Raw genomic sequence first — 23,795 nt, forward strand, 5'->3', positions numbered from 1 at the left:
TGGGGATATTGATAGAGAAAGAGAGAAAACATACACACATTTACAACATGTCTTATATAATACATTTCTATCACCACACGTCTATATAACACATTTATTTCTGCCACCCTGGAATCAACCACTGGCACTATGGAATCAATTGCATTTTTTTTTTTTTGCACCTTTGACCAGTTCATCAAAACTGCCTTCTAACCTCTCCCCTCCAGGAATACACCTATAATCCAAATGAGAAAATTAGTCATAGTGGCAGCAGTATTACAGTAATTTCCAAGAGGTCTCAACCAAGCTCGAAAAGCAGTTGTATTGGCACTGTACAAACCCATAGTTACAGACAGCCCCTGCCCTGAAGAAATTACAATCTAAATAGGCATTAGAGATACTGGATTATTATCGCTGTTTTACAGAGAGTTGAAGGACTCAAGGCCACACAGGGAGTCTGTGGTAGTCAGAAATCGAACCTAGATCACCTGAGTCCCTGCCCAGAGCCTTGTCCACAAGACCATCCTTCTGTAGTTTCAACCTCTATCCTCCCCGAAAGGAGGATCAAATAAAATGTAGAGACTGACATTTATTCTAGTCTGAGGTCCACGGCTGGTACCATTCACCCTTGGAACAGAAATGGGTTTTAAATGAAATAGACGCACACTGCCAGGGCTAGCAACACTTGCTACATCCCATTGCAGAGCTGGCATTCCCAGCTCCCCAGTGATACATATGCTGCATCCATTTTCACACTGACTGCTCGAGAGATGCCATCAGACCTTCAAAGTGTGACATGATGATTTACTCAAAAGACATTTCACATCATTTTGAAAGGCTTTCAACATTTATTAATTCTAATTTTTTCTGTCACTCCAAGGCCTGCAGAAATGGTGACTAAAGCAACCTGAACTTCCACGTTTAAGAAAGAGCACTCATAAAAATAGTAGACATCTAAAGAGATGTCTGAGGCTACATCTACACTACACCCCATTTGCGGTGGTGTGCAGGGTATGTGTAGCTACATGCCGCAGTGAAAAGCAGGCTGCGTCCACGCTCTGGTGTGTAGCTCCATGGGTCAGTGAAAGGCTCTGGCAGGGAGGAGGCAGTGGGGAAAGGCTTCAGCTGCTCCCAGAGCCTTTCACTGCAGCAAGAACAAGCCCTGGCAGGGGGAAGGCAGCGGGAAAAGGCTCAGCTGGAGCCTTTGCCCACTTCTGTCCCCTGCCAGAGCCTTTCCTCACTGCCGGAATCTTTCTCCGTGCAGGGGGAAGGTTCCAGCAGCAGGGAGGCAGTGGGACACGACTCTGCTAAAAATAGCAGCATAGCGAGAAGGTACGGCTTAGACAAGTGGAGAGCTGTGGAGGGTATGCCCTCGGTGCATACCCACACCCTTCAAGCATATCTGTACTGTACTCACCTGAGCCATTCCTCACCGTCTACACTGCTACTTAACTCCGGGCCAGGGGGGCTACCCGAGTACATATCTATACGCCGCCGAAAGAAGCGTGCAACGTAGACATAGCCTTAAGTAACTTTTCTCTAAATTGTGTTGCAAACAAAATACATGGCGATGTGGTGTGGCCTGGGAGGGATGACCTCCAGCAGTCTGTTATGACTTTGCTACCTGTGAACAATGCACATGTCCCAAATCGTGTGTCAGTCAAACCTTCAGAGCAGTCTCAGAATCATGCAATTTCTTATGACACAGCTATACGCACACCTATCCCTGTATTTATATTTACATGTCTATATGCAGATTTGTGAGGAAGGATGGTCTGGTGGTTAGGGCCCTAACCTGGGATGTGGGCAACTGGGGTTCAAGTCCCTGTTCTGCTGCAGAGTTCCTATGTGACCTTGGGTAAGTCACTTAGCCTTTCTCTGCCTCAGTTTCCCATCTGTAAAATGGGAGGTGGCTGGCAGTCTAGGTACCTAAGACAAGAAACCAACAGAAGGCAGCTCTACCCAACCTTGATGTTGGAAACAGGAGATGAAGATAATACTCACGTCTGTGTTATCGAGGGCATAGAAGCACTATGTTAAGGTTGCTTAATATTTCCTGTTTAAAAAAAACTTTTCTGACCATTATTTTGGTGGAAAAAAGTAGTATATGATCATGTAATTAAAGACTGTATCATAATGCATGCACACAAGGGGGATCTAATGAAAGTTGTATGGACAACCTTAAGTCTGGCATTTCCTGACTTTTTAACTCTTGGCTTAAGCAACCCAAGTAATGTTGTTTTTAACGTTTTTTAAAAATGTAGTTTATATATAATGGAAAGTGTTGTGTAACCACCTGCACTCCCTGTCATCTATACACACGTGTCAACAGTAATCCACTATAGGGGTGGACATGAATATTCATGACAGCATATGTGGTAGACTCGCTCACCGTTGATGATTTTCTTGGCTAATAGCTGGTGAATAGAACCAGTAACTTCAGATGACTTTCATGTCTCCGTCTCAGCGGCTTCACAACCAGCAGAAGAAATTAATAGTATTTTGGCAAACTGTCAGCCTGATGATGTAGTATAGAAATATCACATTTCAACTCGGATATTTCTTGTATTTAGAGCCTCTTGGGAAAGTGCATACAAAACGTTAAGAGGATCACTTCAAATGGCTTTTGAACAATCACAGTCCCCTTAGAAAGACTGGTGGCCTTTTGTTGACCTATGATGGTCATATTTAAGACCCATAATGCATAGCTATCAGATTTCAAGATTTTAAGTTTAAAAGGGCAGTTGAGTAGTTGAAATCTGATGACCTTTTGGTGACCTCTGTTGGAAAGATCCTTAATGGATGGGTGCTCATATATACCACGATAACATTTCAAGATGGCCACTGATACTTTGTGTTGGTGTCAGAGAAAGATTGGAATGCCCTTACTGTTCAGACACTTGAGGATCAGGTTTCTCTCTTGCATTTTGATAAGGTCTAAATGGAACGTTTTGATTTTTTGTTTCAAATTTATTTTTTATTATATAGAAAGTGTAAAAAGGTTTAAAAATTCTAAATAGAAACGAAACACTTTGAGTTTATTGAAACGGAATGTTTTGATTGACCTTAAACGAGACATTTTCAAAAATGTCGTTGTGCGTGAAATTTTGGATTTTTTTAAAAATTTCATTCTGATTTGAATGTCAGAGTTTCCTGCAGAACAGAAATTCTGAGTTTCGACCAGCTCTGTTAAGTATGTTTAGAATATATGCTTCCCTAAGGTCATCCACCTGGCCAGTCATACTCCTTACCAGTCTGATGTTCTTTTACCCATCATCATTTGCCTTTGCACCTCTTGACAGGGCTACTGTCTAATGTCCATGAGCAATGCATCCTCAGGCTACGCGCACAGGGCATGTCTAGTTGTGCTCCCTTTGGTGCGTATTTGTTGTTGTGTTGCCTTTATGTTTTCCCATGGGCATTTCACTGCCTCAGAACCATTTATGAGACTGGAATAATGGAAGATCTGACCTTCTCCTACTGTTTGAGTTCCTGGATGGTGGAAAACCAGAGCCTGTATTGTAACGGCTCCATGTATGTGTCCATAGGGATTTCAAATGGACCAGGAAAATAAACCCAAATACAAATAGAAACAAAGAGCTGAAGCATTACAGCAAATCTGAATGCAAACACAGAACTATAATCTAGAAATACAAGTATGGAACCATCACAAATAAAACATTTAACTGAAGCACAAATACTTAATCCCACGGGCACCCCTAACACACTATGAGGCCGTGTGATAACATATCACACACAATAGCCTGCACAGGGGAAGCAGGCCAGCTAGAATTACTCAGTGCAATCACATCCCAGTATACCTGGGGCCCACGTAATTCCCTCATTTCTATTATTGTCGGTTCTTTGAATCCAAATTGTTGACTTCAGGTTGAGCACGTGGGTCAAACTGTCCTTCTGGAAATGAATCCTGTATTACTGTAAACTTACTGCCTTAAGGATTTTTTTTAAAACTCTCTCTTTGTTTTGGGTCTCTGTGTTCCCCCTGGGAAGAATCATAGAATTATAGACTTTAAGGTCAGAAGGGACCATTATGATAGTCTAGTCTGACCTCCTGCACAACGCAGGCCACAGAATCTCACCCACCCACTCCTGTATCAAACCCTTAACCTGTGTCTGAGCTATTGAAGTCCTCAAATCATGGTTTAAAGACTTCAAGGTGCAGAGAGTCTAAGAGGTCTGTCCCTAGTAAGTCCCGCTGGTCTGAAGCAGCTGCACAGTCTGCCGGCAGCACAGGGGTTAAATACAATAAGAATTACAAAACTTTGTGCCATTCTCAGCTCTGCAACTGCTTCAGGTCCCCTGACTTGGTTGCCCTGAGCGGACCTGATGATCCAGAGAAATGGGAAAGTCCCTCTCCCCCCATCCCCTACATTCTAGTCAAATGTATTTCCTGCTGGTTAGGGAAGGGAAGCAGGAGCCAGGACTCCTGGGTTCTATTAATGGCTCTGCTTCAGCTTTAAAAAATCTTCCGTATTTCTGAGACACCTGTCGCCTTTGTACCGAAGTCGTGTGTTTCTGAATACCTCCCTCCCTCTCTCTCAGAGGTCTTGCAGGGCTTGATGTTTGTGGAGAAATCTGAGATCCTCTCATGAAGGTTCAACAGAAGCACAAAGTATTATTCTCATTACAAGGCACAGTGGTTTTGGAATGGCTCATTGTCTGCTATACATTTGTCTCACTGAGGAGCATCTTGTGACCTGTCAGTGGAGCCCTGCGTGGGACTAATATAGACCCTGCTGTGGGACCGGGATCCCACAGGACCCGCTGCCATAATAGCAGGAGCAGCTGGGAGCAAGATTAAAAATAGCCCCATGCAGGCTCATCTGTTTGGCTTTTCTCAATTGTCCCCTTTCTATGCTGAGCCAGATAGTACTATCGCGGTGGACAAGGGAGACCAGTTTGCTTGGGGTCCTCATAATCAACCCTTTTTCAGTCTGAGATTCCCAACTCTGCTCTCTTCAGAGATGGCCCTTTCTTTCCTGACTGCACTTCTCCATTCCGTTCAGGCCTCCGCCAACTTTCCCCAAGCAGCGGTGGCCACATTAGTATTTGTCTTTGAAATGCTTGAGGATGGCTTTGAAAGGGGAATGTGGACCTGCTACACATGCCGGGATTTTTAATTCCCTTCGTTTATCCTTCCCAACATATCATCCATGGAAAGAGTAGGTGGTACATCTGGGATTAGCTGTACTGAGTGCTTAGCCAGTGGGCGAGGAAGTTGTCTGCAGCCCTATCACTTCTATAGGCATGTTTTGATGGGCAAGTTTTCTTTGTTCAAACACAGCCCATCTCAGCACCTTGCAAACTTCCTGGTGCACTTAGATTAATCTGTCTTTCAGTACTTACATAGTAACAAAGCACCTCACAAGCTTTAATTTATTTACCTTCACCACACTCCTGTGATGCAGGGAAGTGCTATTAGCCCCATTTTACAGATAGTATCTCTGTGCCTCGGTTTCCCTAAGGGACTTGCCTGGGAAGTCTGTGGCAGAGCTGGGACTTGAACCCTGTCTCCCAAGCCATGGCTAGTGCTGTAACCACTAGGCAGTCCTTCCTCTCTAGCCTGCTGCTTGTCCCTGTGAGCGCCACTGACTGATCTTTCATGTGTCAGTTGAAGATTATGCAATTAAATTGTGTTAATTTCAAAGGGCTTTTTTTTTTTTTTTTTTTAGCATTTCTGGTTAATGATACTGACACATCAATTTCTCACCCACTGCTGTAAAACTGGAACAGCAGCAACACACAATCTCACTGTATCAACATTGCTTTTTACAATGTGCTCAGCTACTTGAAACCAGATCCCAATTCAAATTTATAGAGCACCTTCATGGAGAAGAATGAGAATGGGACCTCCAGATGCTTTATGGAATATCTGTATAACCAATCACTTCACAGACACCTCACTGAAATGCAGCTACCTCTAAAGTGGCTACATGCCAGCAGTCCTCATCTAGCCACACTGCACAACCAGGGTTTCTTGAACAGGAAGACTGGCTTTTCCAGAAGAAACTGCAAGGGGAATTTAAGTAAACAGAATGTAATTAATTACCTGCACTGGAATTCTGCTAGGACATCAAGGTGCACAGCTCTACTCTGTTGAAAAATACCATGGGATCTTTAATGGCTGTCACAGGTACAGGGCTAGCTGCGTCTCTGTCCCCTTTCTGGTCTCTCTGAGTGCACCACCTCAGGAGTTTGGCTTCTATCCTGTACCTTGTGAAACTCTGTGTCCATCTAAGTCTCCTTCCATCTTTTATGGCTGTCTTTATTTTCCCTTGCTGCCCCCCCCCCCCCACAAAAAAAGTGTGTGTCTGTGTGTGTCAGAGAAAGAGAGATAAAAGGTTCATAATAAAACAACAACTCCAAGTCAGCGTGCTGGCCAGCTGCAGAAAGATCAATACCCTTGTTAATTGAATGCAACCCTCGTAAATCATCAGAGGGAAGCAAAATTAAAACTACTTATGGAAGCATCCTGGAGAGCTTATTTACTGGGCAAGGGAAATATTAGCTTGCATTGGAAATTATATCCAGCCTTGTGAGCCACACGGAGGGTGGGGTCTCCTTGGAAGTGACAGAGATGAGGTCAAGAAGGCTGATTGCCTGGTAGTGCTGAACCATCACCTCTGGATGTGGCGCATATGGGGACATCACTGTTTGGTGCCCTCCCCCCCTATGGATGGCCCAAGCAAGATACCATTTGCTAATGACGATTCAGCTTGAGGCTTAATTACTGCCAGAGTTCAGTTAATTTCCTCACGCTTTAAGCATTCGTTTCTGTAATAGTTACATGACTCCAGATTCCCCTTGTAATTAAAGTCTTACAAAATGACACTTAGTGGGTGACATTCCTGCATCCAGTTGCCTGCCAGCTTGGCTCTATTAATTTCTAAATTGTTGCCATTGATAGTCTGGATTTAGATACAATGCTGCCAGACGTTACATCTCCCCCGATATATGGCTTAGCCTTGATCATCATTTCCAGCTACCGCAGGGTCTTGTTTCTGCACCGGGGTAAAGGCAGTGTGGAAAAGCATTATAAAGCAGGACTTGGGAGTGGGTTCTGTTCAGGGCTCTGGCCCTAAATTGGAGTGTGACCCAAGCATATCCCTCTATGTCTCGGCTACACCCAAGTTTACCTCCCTATGGTATTATGTGGATTCCTTGATGGTTGCAAAGTGCTTTGTGATCCTCAGATGAAGGGGCTGGTGAGTCAGAACTGCTATATTCTACTCCAGGCTCTGGCACTAGCTTGATATATGACTGGGATGTGCCAACCACTGCCTCGGTTTCCCCATCTGTAATTCCCATGGGGTCATTTGGTGGTTTCGTGTGGTTCATTTAATGGCTGTAAAGCACATAGTGATCCCCAAATGAAAAGGGGCTGTGTAAAGTACCATGTTAAGTGAAGCTTGTCTTAAGTGACTGCTGGAAGGTCTGACAAAAATTGCTCGAAGATAAAGGTGGAGAAGAATTGTACTCAAGGTCTTCCAATGGAGGCGGAGCAGAATTGTGCTCAGTTGGTGGCAGGAATCCTTTAGCTGCTGTCTTAAGACATGATGTTGGCTAGTAAGTGTGGGCTGTGGCCCACGTTTTGTGGTGGTGTTATTCTGGTAACCCCACTTTGCTCTTTGGTAAACCTCTCTTTGGTTTTAACGCACACGGTCCAGGGTCTGCATTAGCGTAACAGCAAAAATAAATAAATGTATCAATAAATAAATCGCTTGATGTCCAAAGCCAGACACTAGAAAATGCAGCAGTGAATGTTCTCCCAGCCTGTCTCTTTCCTGCCCTGTTACCCGGGGTCTATAGACTCATTCTGTCAAGAGGAAGAAAGAAAACACGTATGTGGCTCAGGTTACACGGGAGCCAGTCATTTCCCTTCAGCTCCCACTGTCATTTCCATCCTATATCATTTCTTCTCCAGCAGAAACTCTGCCCGGAGTTAGCTAGATAGCGCTTAAGACAACCTAGTTAGGGGAAATACTGTATCAGAATTCTAGCATCTGGAATTCCACTTACCCACCCAGGGGCAGGGGTTGGAAAAAAGGAGACAAAGCTGAGGAGATCCCTGGCCTCTGGGCTGCGAGATTTTCCCTGGGCATGGTTGGTAAATCGCTCTCTCATTCAAGGAGGGAAGGGAAAGGTGATAGCCCATGTCTCAGCCTCCTTGTTCCCTCTGACTACTGGGTACTAAGGGTCGAATCACACTGTGGCCCTTGGGCAGGCACCATTACTTATTTCATTCCCATTTTACCTAGAGAGACTGAAGGGCTGTGACCGGCATGGGTATTTATATGATCACTAATCATTTGCGTTACAGTAGCACTGACAGGCCCGCAACCAAGATCAGAACCTCACTGCGCTGGGCACTGCCCATACTCATCATAAGAGACGGTCCCTACCCTGAGGAGCTCAGAGTCTAAATAGACAAGACAGGCAAAGTCTGGAAGGAGAAACAGGCACCGAGAGGGAGCAGTCCAAGGTCACGTAGCAAGTTAACAGCAGAGTCAGGAATAGAATTCAGGTCTCTCAAGTCCCAGTCTAATGCCCTAGACATTAGACCAGGCTGCCTTGCCTCTAAAGTACCCGTCATTCTGGTATCTGGGCTTTACTTGCTCTCAGCTTGTTGAATTAGTATCATTCATCCACCCATGCCTGGGCTCCCCTTATTCCCATCGTTGCTGCACTACCCAGCCTTCCCCCTCATCCCCTCCAATTCAGTTTGCTCAGGCTAATTCCTTAATAGTCCTCCCTTGCTGGCTATATTTTTGTTTGCTTTCAGCCCGATGTGTCAGTGCACCGGGAGCCCATTTATCACAAGGCTGCATGAATTAGGCTTCTCTACCCATTAGCATTCCGTGGCAAAGCGCCGATTCTGGCCCTTTGGAGCCAGGGCTTGTCACATTTTCTCAGATAATTTACAAACGAACACCTCCGAGCCGCCTTCCAGTGCAGAACTGTTGTTGGCAAACTAAGCTGGGCAAGGAACTCTCCTCCTCTAGGCCTGGCCCTGAGCAGAAACCCCACTGGGCTGGGGAGGTTTGAACTGCAGCCAGCGGATCTGGAGAGCACCAGATAAATGGGGGCAAAAGTCAGATAAGGGGAATAGAAAGCCCTGGAGTGATGGGATACCAGTGTCCTGAGTGTCCTCTCCCACTATAACTCCTTTGAGTGCAGTGGTGTCACTTCTGATTTACACCAGTGTGAGAGGAGACTCAGGCAGCAATGAATCCTCAGTCAGCTCTAAGATGCCTCTGATTTAAGACCACTTGAGAGTGGCAGCCCCACCTGGATGTCTGAGCATCATCACATGGCTAACAGACTGGAGACCAGTGCTGGACTCTTATTAGTGAAATGTCCAGTTTGGAGGGGAGGCAGAAGAAAGCCACAGGAATGTCTCAAAGCTGCCAGCGGAGGCAGAGATAATGCCTTGCAGTGCAGTTAGCAAATAATCATGCAAGCCACACTAAAATGTACCGTGTGGAAGACAGAGAGCGGTGCATCCCCAGGCTGGGGAGCTATTGATCATAGCAACCCAGGAGATAGTTTAGGGAGGGGATAACTCTCTGCCTTCCTCCCATATGTATAAATCGGTGCTGTTTCCATCTGGAATCTCTTCCCTCTGCCCTGAATTCCCCCTCCCCCGGTTTGTCACATGGGCAGATCCAGTCCCATGGGTTCCAGCCACCGGATTCCACGTGTATATAAAATATGCAACTGGCAAAGGAAGCTAAAGGCCGAGTGAAGTAGAAGCAAATCAATGGAGGCAGGAGAGATTCTCCTAGCTAAGGGTCACTGTACAAACTGAACAGTGCACTGGCGTTAATCATGGGATCCTGCAGACTGCTTTCTTTCCATGGGGAAGACTTGCTCCCAGGTCAGCCCCAAAGCCAGGAGCTCTCAGGACCCCACTCTTACAGTTTCAGGGGACAGAGTAATTTGCTCTGACTGATTCTCCACCTCCTAGCTGGGGTCCCTGGAGTAAGATCAGGCATATGGGCTGTGGCCATTAACCCTCCCGCTGCCTGCCAGAGGACGAGTTCCTTATGGCCCAGTCACAGCAACTTATACAAAAAGTAGCCCAGTTGCTTATTTGAAAAACAGTTTCAAAGAACACGTGTTTAGCGCTGACGATGATTAGCCACATACAAAGCACAGAATATAGAGACACATACATCGTGTAATGTATGCAGTGTAGGTAGGTAGGAAATATTGAGATTTTAACTCCTGCAGTATTGGAGATAAGCAAATAACTCATAGCAATTCATTTTGGCCTTGATCCCGCAACTGATATAGAGCCCCGAGGCTGCATGGAGCCCCTCTGGGGTCAAAGGATTGACACATGTATCCAAGGCCCCAATCCTTACAGACTAATGCACTGTGAGTACCCCATCCGAGTGACTGACCTTGACACATATACATGTGTGTAATGCTCATGGGCGTAAATCCCACAGAAGTAAGTGGAGCACTGCCTCAGACTCGGGGGGGTCTGTCCCCACAGTCCATTGCAGGATCAGGGCGTTAGTCTATGAATTTAGCCTCAGCCTGGTCATGAATTATTTTATGATTTTCTTAAACTGATTTGAAAATAGTTGAGTGTGGATTGTCAGTAAATTTCTTTTGCTGTGTGGAATGTTCTTTGCAGATGTTTGACATTAGAGATGGTCCAAAAATGAGTCAACATTTTATGGACATTTCCCCTTTTTTCCCCATCAAAATTTCAAAATGTTTTGACCATTTGGATGAAAAACTCAAGTTTCAACTGTGCTGGGGCTCAATCCTGCAAACACACTCATGTGAGTAACGTTACTCAGAGGAGTCGTCTCATTAATGTAACCGGGACTACGTCTGTGAGTAAAGTGACTCATGGAATTGTATACAATAGCAGCTGCTTGATTAGTTCTGATTGGATATACACATCACATGACACTGTTTCTTTCCCCTGTTTGGCTGAGCGTAACTCTTAGTATCAAAAATGTTCAAAAATGACTGTCATCTAATATTTGCTGAAAACGAGCTGTTTCAATGAACGTTTCTGTCATGGAACGCGTTCGCTAGAATGTTTGCAGAAAGTGAGTATGGAAGGAGCGCAAACACAGCCAGAGCTAATTTAGTTCTTTATTCAAGCAGATGTTCATGGAGACAAGATTGAGCTGTTCACCTCAATAGGATAGGATGAAGCTTATTGCAGAATACAGAGCTACTGAAACACGTATTTGAAACATACTCTGCTTTATAATATTTTTGTGTGAAATTGATTTGATGAAGCCAATGGGAATAATTATATTGACCTCCTTGATAAAAGGTTTTGAGATCTAAAGATGAAAGGCACAATGTAAGAGTTGGGTATTATTATTATGTATTATTATTTCTATGGAACATAATAATGCTTATAACTTATATAGCCTTTTTCATCTATGGTTCTTAAAGCACTTGGCAAAGATGAGTGAGCATCATTATCCTTGTTTTATGGTGGGAGGGAAACTGAGTTACGGAGAGGCAAGGTGACTAGGGAACACTCACAGTGCAAACAGGTGGCAAAGTGGAAAATGAAATGTAGGTCTCCTGACTCCCAGTCTAGTGCCCCATGTACTGGTTCACACTACTTGTCCCTATTTGAGGTGGTAGTGTAGTGTAGTGTACTGGCTAGAGCAGAGGCCTAGGGGTCAAGACTTCTTGGTTCTAGTCCCAGCTCTGCTACTTTGAGTTGCCGTATGACTTTGTACCTGTAATATAACTGCTCTGTGCCTTGGTTTCCCCATCTTTGAAAAAGCAGATACTAACACACACCTTTGTGAAGAGAAATTTGAGATCTTTTGGTGAATGTTGCTATACAACTGTTAATATCATCATATACCTTCTACAGACAATGTCCTGTCTTGGAAATACCGACATTACTTCCATGTGCGTTGATCTCACTAAAATCATTGCTTACAACAGTTAATAGCTAAACGTACAAGATGAGGAAGCAAGTATGTTTAGGGTTTGTATTATCAAGACAACACACAAATAGAAACATTCATCTTTTCATAATGCTCATTTTATAAGAGGCAATAAATATACAGTACCTTGCAAAGGGATAAATGTGCTGTAACTAAACCGGTGCTGCAAAGTCAGAGGCATGAGACAAAGCAAGGGGAACCAAATTAATGCCTTCAAAAAGTAAAGGAACAATCGACCTCAAGCTACATTATCCCGAAAATGATCTGCCAGTGGGGAAAGATATATCTTCATAGGAGTTTTTGAAACAAGATAAATACTGTATATGGTGTTTTCTAAACTACATTGTGATCTGAATCTTAATCAAACACAAGGAAATATAAATCTAAAAATAATAAAAGTAAAATCAATGTGGATGGTTAGAAGTAAAAGTACTATATTTGCAGTAGTAAACGTTTTTAAGGTCCCAGGGAAAAATTCATTCTAGAAAACCTACAGTAATTTACTCTAGTTTCACTCGCTGGCAAATCCCCAGCACAGTTTGGTAGGATTTATATCTTCACTACAGAAGCATTTTTTTAAAAAGCGCATTCCTACTCCTTGTCCACTGGTGTTCTGGGAAGCAGGTTATCCCTTTGGCTGTGCTGGTGTAGGAAATATTGAGAATCCGGCTATGCCATCAAAAGTAGAGGTAAGCAATTCTTTTTCGGCCAATAGCAAATTCTCTGAAAAATGCCGTTTCATTTTTTTAAAAAGTCAGAATGGTTCATTTTAACATTTTCTAAATAAATTTTTTTGGACATTTTGTTTAGAAACAGATAATTTTATTTTGAAATGTTGAATTGACCTAAACAATTTTTTTTCAGTTTTTTGTTTCGTCAAGAAAAACTGAACAAATTCAGTTTGAAATAAAACAAAACAAATTTTTTCTTTGTTTCTTTTTTTGTTTCATCATTGAAGCAGAAAATCAATTATTTGCTCAGAGTGCTCAGCTGAGATCGAGGCCCCATTGTTCTAGGCTAGGGGTGGGCAAACTATGGCTCGGGGGCCGCATCCAGCCCTTCAGACATTTTAATCCAGCCCTCGAGCTCCCGCCGGGGAGCAGGGTCTGGGACTTGCTCTGCTCCGGCGCAGCTCCTGGAAGCAGCGGCATGTTCCCCCTCCAGCTCCTACACATAGGAGAAGCCAAGGGGCTCCGCACACTGCCCCCACCCCAAGTGCCGCCCCTGCAGCTCCCATTGACCGGGAACCACGGCCAATGGGAGCTGCAGGGGCAGCGCCTGCAGATGGGGCAGCATGCAGAGCTGCCTGGCTGCGCTTCCGCATAGGAGCCGGGGACATGCCGCTGCTTCTGAGAGCTGCTTGAGGTAAGCACTTCCTGGAGCCTGCACCCCGACCCCCTCCCATGCCCCAACCCCCTGCCCTAGCCCTGATTCCCCTCCTGCCCTCCGAACCCCTTGGTCCCAGCCCGGAGCCCCCTCCTGCACCCCAGACCCTCATCCCCAGCCCCACCCCAGAGCCCGCACCCCCAGCCAGAGCCCTCACGCCCCTCCCCACATCACCCCAACCCCCTGCCCCAGCCCAGAGCCCCTTCCCACACACTGAACTCCTCATTTCTGGACCCACCGCAGAGTCTGCACCCCCAGCCAGAGCCCTCACCCCCTCCCACACCCCAACCCCCAGTTTCGTGAGCATTCATGGCCCACCATACAATTTCCATATCCAGATGTGGCCCTTGGGCCAAAAAGTTTGCCCACCCCTGTTCTAGGCCCTTAACATACAAAGATTAGGGTAGAGTCCTGGTTGTCACTTGCACTGCTGGTCTACCTGCATAAATTGCTGCTCTTAGTAGAAATGAGAATTAAGACAACCCTCCCTGCTCCAAAGAGCTTCCAGTCTAAGGCCCCAATTCTGGAAAATCTGGGCCAATTAATACCAGTCATGAAATTATACAGCCTTTTAAAAATTCTAGCCACAGTTTTTGATGTAGGTTCTGATCCTGTAATAATGCAATAATGTAATGTAATAATGTAATGCAGCCTGACCCCTGAACCTGTATGGAGTCCGACAGATGTCAATGACCCCCTGCAGTAGTCAGTTCCATAGATTAATGACATTAGATAATAGGTGAAAGCACTTAAAACAGAGTTTAAGTGATATTTAAGTGGTGTGTAGGCTTCGTGCTGACTCTCTGTACGGGGTGAATTTCACCCTTGGTGAATAGTTCTTAAACTCCTTCACTTCTTTAGTAGTGAATAATAGTATTTAAATATTCCCTATCCTACTCTGCTATCACTAACCTGGGTAGACCATTTACATTTTTCTTCTCATTGTCTTCTGTCACTATCAATAAAGCATAATGTTCCAGCAAGCTACAGCAAAACCCTTTTATCTCTATGCGTTTCCCAGTTTAAATATTTTATTTTCTAGTCCTGTTGCCCAAGTTGTAAATCATTTTAATGATGGTTTTAGTAATTTATGCTTAACCTTTCTTGCCATCTGTTTAATAGCTTAAATCAAAGTGTTTCTAAACTGCATGCTGGATGCAAATTCAGGAACTTGGATGAAATATCTTGATGTAATAAATGGTTGTTTTGTATCAACTCGTGTCTGAACCAGTGTGGCAAAATAGCAAATGTAACTGGCACAAGATTTTGGTATATTTGGTTTAAAGTAACATTTTCAACTGTTGTTCATTGCTTTAATATGTGACAAAACTCCAAGAATCATGATGGACATTCTTCAGCTCCAAAATAGCTAAAGTGAGGAGAGTATTCCTTTGCCTTCTTGATCCTAGTCACTTCAGTTTACATTTCCATAGCAGCTTTCATGGAGAGCTTTGCAGTACAACAAAAGAGAAACGTTTAAAGAAAAATGAAAGCATTGTTTGAGGGTGATAATCAAACATGCATTTTACATCCAAGATCTCTGACTTCAGTTCTTTTTGTTAAAGGAACAACTGTGGGGTAGTAGAGTTAGTCAAACTATTGGGCATGAATACTGGCCTAGCTCCTCAGATGGTGTAAACCACAGCACCACTGGGGTTATGGGATTTACACCTGCTGGGAATCTGACTCATTATTATAGTACTTTCCTGGTTAGCGATTCATTTGGGAGCTGATCCTGATTTCATTTGAAGGTATTTGTCGACCCTGTATCTCAGGTCTGGCTGAGCTGTGCTCATCACAAGAGATGAGATGGAGGACAAAGGTGACTTTAATCCTTTGGGTATGTCCTCACTGCACACTAAGCCCTGGTCTTGTGGGCTTGGTGTTTCCAAGTCTGGGTTTGAGCATCCACACTGCATTGTAAACCTGGGTTTACAGTTGCCAGACCCAGGTCTCATAGCCATGCTAATGTGTCTATACTGCACCATGCAGACGTTCTGTCTGAGGTCTGTGGCTTGAGCTGCGTTCACGCTGCAAAATGAAAGGGTTTGGATCCAAGTCCTAGCTGGATTCAGGCTATGACCCATCATCCTAGCAGGGTCCTAGGACCCAGATCCTGAGTACTTGCTGACCGGTGTTAGACTGATTTGTGTGGACTAGGGTTGCCAGGTGACCAAGAACATCTGATTGAAAAGGGACCCTGGTGGCTCCAGTCAGCACCACTGACCAGGCCATTAAAAGTCTGGTTGGCGGGACTGGCAGACTCCCTACCTGGCTCCACACAGTTCCCTGGAAGGGCGACGTGTCCCCTGCTCCTAGGCCTAGGAGTGGCCAGGGGGTTCCGCGCGCTGCCCCCACCCCGAGTGCCGCCACTGCAGCTCTCATTGGCCAGGAACTGCAGCCAATGGGAGCTGCAGGGGCAGTGCCTGTGGCTGAAGGCAACATGCAGAGCCGCCTGGCTGCACCTCTGTCTAGGAGCCGAGGGACATGTTGCCCTTCCCGGGAGCTGCCTGAGGTAAGCACTGCCCAGAGCCTGAACTCCGCACCCCCTCCAGCACCCCAACCCTCTGCCCCAGCCCTAAGCCCCCTCCCACGCCTCAAACCCCTCATCCCATGCCCCACCCCAGAGCCCACACCCCCAGCCGGAGCCCGCACCCCCACTCCCTGCCCCAGCTTGGCCACCTGGAGCCTGCACCCCGAGCCCCCTCCTGTGCCCCAATCTCCTGCCCCAGCCCTGAGCCCCCTCCTGCACCCAAACTCCCTCCTGTGGCCTGCATGCCACACCCTCTCCCACACTCTGAACCCCTCGGCCCCAGCTTGGAGCCCCCTCTTGCACCTCAAACCCCTCATCCCCAGCCCCACACCAGAGCCCTCACCCCCCTGCACCCCAGCCCCCTGTCCCAGACCAAAGCCCCCTCCTACACCCTGCACCCCTCATTTCTGACCCCACCCTAGAGCCCTTGTCCCCAGCCCAGAGCCCATACTCTCTCCCACACTCCATCCCCCTACCTCAGCCCAGAGCCCCCTCCCGCACCCCAACCCACTGCCCCAGCCCAGAGTCCCCTCCCACACCCTGAACCCCTCATTTCTGGCTCCACGCTGGAGCCTGCATTCCCAGCCGGAGCCCTCAACCCCTTACCCGAGCCTGGTGAAAATGAGCGAATGAGTGAGGGTGGGGGAGAGCGAACGACAGAGGGGGGATGGAGTGAGTGGGGGACAGGGCCTCGGAGAAGGGGGCGGGGCCTCGGGAAGGGAGCAGGGCAAGGGTGTTCAGTTTTGTGCAATTAGAAAGTTGGCAACCCTAGTGTGGACAGAAGCAGGGCTTGGACTCAAACGTGATTCAGAGCCCGGACTTAGTGTGCAATGTAGACATACACTTTATGGCTCCCTAATTCTGATTGGAGCTGGTCAGACCTTAGCTTGTGATAGAGCAGCCAGAGGGATGAGTTAGAGACTGTTTTAATACATCTATTACCTATGGCCTCCAGAGGCCAATCAAGCAGTTGTGAATGGCTGGAGTACAGAATTGCTACATCAATGTCCCACTTCCTTTTTCCATGCTCCTCTTGCCTGAGACTGTGAGGGGTTTACATGGGGGGAGTTCTCAGGTGGATAGATCCATATGGGCCTTAGTGCACCTGAGGACTGGGCCCATTATTCGTAAGTAACTGCTGAATTCTTGGAGTGACCTACTACTTGTTTGCAAGTTGTTACTTTCAACTGTTCATCACCAGTGGTGTGTAGCTGGCTGCCTAGGTCACATGGGAAAAATGATGAAAGGTCTAGAAAACATGACCTCACAAGGAAAGCCAGGGAAAAAATGGGTTTGTTTATTACGGAGAAGAGAAGACTGAGGGGGGACATGGCAACCATTAGGGTTACCATCCATCCGTATTTCCCCGGACATGTCCGGCTTTTGTGTCTTTAAATAGCCGTCCGGGAGGAATTGGTAACAAGGTTAAAAGGTCCGGGATTTTTACCCCTCCCCTCCATGCAGAGTGCGGCGTGGTGATTGGGCGGCTGGGCCTGATTGAGCCGCTCCCATTGGCCTCCAGCAGCCAGAGCCCCTCCCCTGCTCCCCCCCGCTGCCTGCAGCCCGACAGCATGTTTTGCCTACACGTGGAGCTAGCATCTGACCGGCATGGGCATAGTAAGGGGAGTCCCGGGGGGCAGTCAGGGAGCAGGGGGAGGGTTGGATAGACCTGTCTGGGGTGGGGGTGTGAATATGGGGTGGGGGGGAGGCGGGTTATATTCTCTTGTGGTGCCCGAGCTCCAGCAATATCCAGGGCTGGGGGCCCTGCTCCAGCAATATTTGGAGCTGGGTCTCTCCCCCGGCCCTGCCTGGAGCGGGCCCCGGCCTCCACCTGCCACCCCCGCTCCGCGCGTCCTCCCCCCGCGGGTCCCCCGTCGTCCCTGGCCGAAAGAAAGCAGCGCGCTCCTCTCCCCTGCCTGCTTGTGCACATTCCTACCCTGCTCCAGGCAGCAACTGCTGTCTGCTGCCCCAGGGTCCTAGTGCTCCCCATCCACTAATGGCAAGGCAGGCTGCCCTTACCCTGCCCTTCCACCCTAGCCCTGAGCCTCTCCAATGCCCCAAACCCCTCATCCCCAGCCCTCATCCCCCTGCACCCTAATCCTCTGCCCCAGCCCTGAGCCCCCTCCTGCATCATGAACTCATCATCCTCAGACCCACAGCCCTCACCCCTGCACCCTCTCCTATCCCCAAACTCCGTCCCAAACCCCCTCCTCCTTCCCACACACACCCTCCTGCCCTCAAATTCCCTCCCAAAGCCTGCACCCCCTCCCTTTGCACCGCCTCCCGCCCCCAAACTCCATCCCAGAGCCTGCACCCCTCACCCCCTCCTGCACACCCACCCCTTGCCCCAGCCCAGAGCCTGCACCCAGCACCCAAACTTTATCCCAGAGCCTGCACCCTGCACCCCTCCTGCACCCTAATCCCCAGCCCAGGACCTGCACCCCAGACCTCCTCCCCCCCACCCAACCCCCCTCCCAGAGCCTTAGGCAGGTGCGGGGGGGGGGGCGGGTTCTGGGCACCACCAAAATTTCTACAAACCTGCCACCCATGCGGGCAATCAGGGGACAGGTAGGGTCCTAGGGGGGCAGTTAGGGTGGGGGGTTCTCAGGAGGGGGCAGTCAGGGGACAAGAAGCAAGGGGGGGTTGGGGGTTCTGAGGGGGGAAGTCAGGGGGTGGGAAGTGGGAGAGAGTGGATGGGGCGGGGCAGGGGCGGGGCTAGGGTGGGGCTAGGGCAGGGCTCCCCCCCCTCCAGTGTCCTCTTTTTTGATTGTGGAAATATGGTAACCCTAGTAACCATCTTCAAGTATGTAAAAGATTGTTCTAAAGAGGAAAGTGATAAATTGTTCTCCTTAACCACGGAGGACAGGGCAAGAAGTAGTGGACTTAAATGGCAGCAAGGGATATTTAGCTTAGACATTTAGGAAAACCTTCCTAACTGTCAGGGTGGTTAAGCACTGAACAAATTGCCTAGGGAGGCTGTGGAATCTCTGCCTTTGGAGATTTTTAAGAGCAGGTTAGACAAACACCTGTCAGCGTGGTCTAGATAATACTTAATCCTGCCTCAGTGCAGAGGACTGGACTAGATGACCTATTAACGTTCCTTCCAGGTCTACATTTCTATGATTCCATAGCATGATTTCTGCTCCCTGACTGGATAATGGTTGCAATTTAAGTGTGGGGTATTCAGAAGCCCTCCGAGCTTGTCTAACTCGACCCTTGTCAAGGTCAAGGGGAGTTTTACGTCAATGGACCCTTGGTGATGCACACCAGCTGAGGCTCTGGCCCCGTGTTCTTTGGGCAAGCAGACATTGCCAAAACCACGGGAAGAATCTCTTGATTTTAGCATTTAAAACAGCTGGTAGGTATAATTTAGACCCTTGGTTTATCCCAGGGGTCGGCAACCTATGGCACGCATGCCGAAGGCGGCACGCGAGCTGATTTTCAGTGGCACTCACACTGCCCGGGTCCTGACCACTGATCTGGGGGGCTCTGCATTTTAATTTAATTTTAAATGAAGCTTCTTAAACATTTAAAAACCTTATTTACTTTACATACAACAATAGTTTAGTTATTTATTATAGACTTATAGAAAGAGACCTTCTAAAAACGTTAAAACCTATTACTGGCACGCAAAACCTTAAATTAGAGTGAATAAATGAAGACTCGGCACACCACTTCTGAAAGGTGCCGACCCCTGATTTATCCCTTCACAGGGTTGTGACCGCATGGGGGAGGGACAGCCTCTGGATTTTAAATAGGGTTTTTTTGTTGTTGTTGTTTTGCATGTCAAGATATGTGGTTTTCCCTATGGAAGTGTGAAGGCCCAATATCGATGCTCATAAACCATCCTGGAAGGAAAAATGTGAGTCGTTTGCTGCTAGAGAACAGCCTTAAATTAACAACTGAAGTAGTGTGGGTTCATAAAACTAGTGGGGTTTTTTAGCCTTGACGACAGAGGCACTTTAAATCCTAGCCTTCCGGTTCACTGATCCGCTAGAGAACAAATGTAAAACTTTAGTGAGAAGGACCCGAAATCAGGGTATATTTTTGTTCTGTGATAATTCAAGGTTGCCCTTTTGGTTTTACTCACAAGTTATGACATTTTCTTTTCTTTTTTTTTAACGATCTGCATAGCTGGAGAAAAATCTTATCACCTTGACATTGTGGAAGGGGAAATGATTTACTGTGGTATTCAAGCTCATCTAGATATTATCATCTGCAGGGGGAACAGAGAGCAGAACGTTTGAAATGGAAAGATTGGCCCACGTCACATGTGTCACAAGAGCGACACTTCATAGAGGGTCAGATTCTGTCCTCTTTGCATGTGTTGCACAAGGTTCATGCACTGCTCTGTTGTTTCCATCCATTTAAGATGCCTTTCCACTGCCAAAGCAATGCATTGGGGCCTTAGTGTAAATGAGAATAAGGCCCATTGATTTCCATTGGTGGAGCATGCGTGGTACAGATTGCCGGTCCTGATTCAGCAAACCACTTAAACACATGGTTAAGTTCCATTCAGATCAATGGAATTTAAGCATGGGTTTAAAATGGAGGACATGCTTATATGTTTTTCTGAATGAAGCCTATCGCAAGTTGGGATGTCAGAATCTGACCCAGGAGGAGCAGGAATAGAGCCTTCCCATTGACCACTGGGGTTGTTATAGATTATCCCTCCATTCTCTGGGGCCCAGACACCCCGTTCTGCTGCTCCTCATCAGTTGCTTGAAGGATGAATGCTCCCTGGGGGACTTGCTGTAATTCCTCACTAAGGGGCAGGCACTCTGGGCAGGACTGACCTTTTCCTGCACATCTCCTCAAAATAGCTTAATCACGTCGCTAGCATCTGCTCCATGATTACATGGCAAATTCCACTGGCTGAATGGTAATCAGAACCTCTTCTCATAGGTCACTACACCTGGGTGCCAGTAATTATTTGTTCAAAGATTAACTGTATTCTGGCAACCATTTAACTCCCCAGCAAAAATGTCATGTCCCTGCTCTTTAATGACACAACACTTCCCAGGGAATGCCTTGTGACTGCACCTTCATTCAGGTTACCAGCTGAGCTGTTGGGGGAGGGATGGGACTTGTGGTGGCTAAGGTTTTGTAAAGCTCTCAAGCTGGTTTTAGCGCTTGCAAAGCCAATTTGACCCAAGCAGCTGCCGTGTGTATGGTCTATATATTGTAGCCTTTCTTCTCTCTTGCCCTGCTCTGCTCCTTTGCCTCTTTCTCTGAGGGCATGTCTTCACTACCCGCCAGATCGGCGGGTAGCGATCGGTCTATCGGGGATCGATTTATCGCATCTAGTGTAGACGCGATAAAATCGATCCCCGATCGCTCTGCTGTCGACTCCGGAACTCCACCGCAGCGAGAGGCGGAAGAGGAGTCGACGGGGAAGCGGCAGCGGTCGACTCGCCGCCGTCCTCACAGCCAGGTAAGTCGACCTAAAATACGCAACTTCAACTACGCTATTCGTGTAGCTGAAGTTGCGTATCTTAGGTCGTCACTCCCCCCCCCCCCCCCCCCCCCCCCCCGGGCGACCCCGCCCGCGCCTCTCCCCCTCTGTTTGTGCTCTCCTTCATTTTTCACCTTTTTTTCCTGGATTTTGCCCTGTCTACATCCTTTTTTACAGCGTCCCCTAAGCAGACCACAAGCCCAATGACCTTTAGGAAGGAATTTCGGACACAGGCTGTTTGAGAAAGTTTGAAATTAGGCAAAACAAGTTTCCCCAGCTGACATGAGTATTTGCATTTTGTGTGTGAGCGCATGCGCAGGTGGGCGGAAAATAACGATGGGCCAAATAATATATGGAGATATACCTATCTCATAGAACTGGAAGGGACCTTGAAAGGTCATTGAGTCCAGCCCCATGTCTTCACTAGCAGGACCAAGTACTGATTTTTGCCCCAGATCCCTAAGTAGCCCCCTCACGGATTGAACTCACAAGCCTGGGTTTAGCAGGCCAATGCTCAAACCACGCGAGCTATCCCTCCCCCCCTCAGTCCAAGCTCTCATGGAAGCAAATGGAATTTGTGAGTGAGCAAGTAATGGAAGGTTTAGTCCATCATTATATCCACCATCAGTGCTGCTCCCGTTGGTGACCTATTTTGCCACCTAAGAACGACCGCTATTTAGGCAGAAAGAACTCCTGGCTCTTTCTAACAAGCTTGGACGCCTTACAGGAAGGAATTGTGTTCTCAGGGTTTATTTATTTACTTTGCAGGTTCCAGCCAGCAGCAGGTTTGATGGAGAGGATCCAAGCTATTGCTCAGAATGTCTCTGACATTGCAGTGAAAGTAGATCAGATTCTCCGGAACAGCCTCATGAATGGGAAAGGTAAGAGTGCCCTGATGTTTCTGCCCAGTCACTGATTCTATATGCTGGGCAGGTTCACACCCTCAGGAACTCTTAAGTGCTGTACAGATGTTGTAGGGAAAAGTAGAAACAAGCCAACCACAATAGATTTGGATACGGATCCAGGAATTTGGATGCTGAGCTGAAGTTACCCAAATCACTTGTGTCTGCAAAATTAGGTTGGATATCTTAGGAAAATGGGCTGTTTGACAAATTTCCTGCTACTACTTCTGTCTGGCTCAGTGTGAATTTAGTGCTAGTGAAATGCGGGGATTTCCAGAGTAGGAGCAGCATTGGCCAGAGCATTGCTGAATGCACCTATTGCATCATCAATGTGCCTCAACTCTCACCTGGCGAGACCAGAGCTAGGTCTGGAAGAGGCGTTCAGTCTGCATAGTTCAGTTGAGATGTGGGCTATGAGTTTCCAAAGGGAATAGTGTCTTTGGGTCGCTCACTTTTTGGAGGCCCAACTTGAAATAACTTTTAAAGGGGCCAGATTTTCAGAAAGCAGATGCTTTAACGTGTCTCAAAAACTGAGGCACTTATCTATTCAGGAGACACTATCATAGGACCTAATCACATCAGCCACACTATCAGAGGCTCGTTCACCTGCACATCTACCAATGTGATCTATACCATCATGTGCCAGCAATGCCGCTCTGCCATGTACATTGGCCAAATCGGACAGTCTCTACGCAAAAGAATAAATGGACACAAATCAGACGTCAAGAATTATAACATTCAAAAACCAGTCGGAGAGCACTTCAACCTCCCTGGTCACTCAATTACAGACCTAAAAGTCACAATTATTCAACAAAAAAACTTCAAAAACAGACTCCAATGAGAAACTGCAGAACTAGAATTAATTTGCAAACTGGACACAATTAAATTAGGCCTGAATAAAGACTGGCAGTGGATGAGTCATTACACAAACTAAAAACTATTTCCCCATGTTAATTCCCCCCCTACTGTTACTCACACCTTCTTGTCAACTGTTTGAAATGGGCCATCCTGATTATCACTACAAAAGTTTTTTTTTTCTGATAATAGCCCACCTTAATCAATTAGTCTCATTAGAGTTGGTATGGCAACACCCATTTTTTCATGTATATATATATATCTTCCTAGTGTATTTTCCACTGCATGCATCTGATGAAGTGGGCTTTAGTCCACGAAAGCTTATGCTCAAATAAATTTGTTACTCTCTAAGGTGCCACAAGTACTCCTGTTCTTTTTGCTGATACAGACTAACACGGCTACCACTCTGAAACCTGAGGCACTTTTAAAAATCTTGGCCTTATCTTCTATGCTAGAGGGCAGTAATTGGTGTAGTGGATACCTGTCCCGGGGGGACTGGACTGAGACCCCCAACTCATTTCTCACTTTCTGAACAGCTGCTAGATAGCTCTATCTTGTGTATTTCTCAGATGCCTAGCACAGTTAGATGGTGTCAACTGAGCACTGATTGCTTTCAATTACTAGTGAGCTGGTTCAAAATTAAACTACTGTCTCTCCTAGTACTGATCCTCTGAGCCAACATCTCCTGACCCCAAGTGGAACACTCTGTCTTGTGGGATTTG

The 23,795-nt window shown here is 46.8% G+C and overlaps 1 protein-coding gene across 1 annotated transcript in view; it reads left to right on the forward strand.

Moving 5' to 3' along the window:
- MGAT5B (alpha-1,6-mannosylglycoprotein 6-beta-N-acetylglucosaminyltransferase B) overlaps positions 1 to 23,795 on the forward strand; it is a 144,727-nt gene that overhangs the window by 65,676 nt on the left and 55,256 nt on the right. Inside the window, exon 4 of the mRNA XM_026654578.1 lies at positions 22,085 to 22,197. Coding sequence (XP_026510363.1) covers positions 22,085 to 22,197 — 113 coding nt within the window. The remainder of the gene's footprint in view (positions 1 to 22,084; positions 22,198 to 23,795) is intronic.

The sequence above is a fragment of the Terrapene carolina genome, unplaced genomic scaffold (genome assembly GCF_002925995.2).
Source record: "Terrapene carolina triunguis isolate 2854851 unplaced genomic scaffold, T_m_triunguis-2.0 Scaffold192, whole genome shotgun sequence".
NCBI classification, from domain to species: Eukaryota; Metazoa; Chordata; order Testudines; family Emydidae; genus Terrapene; species Terrapene triunguis.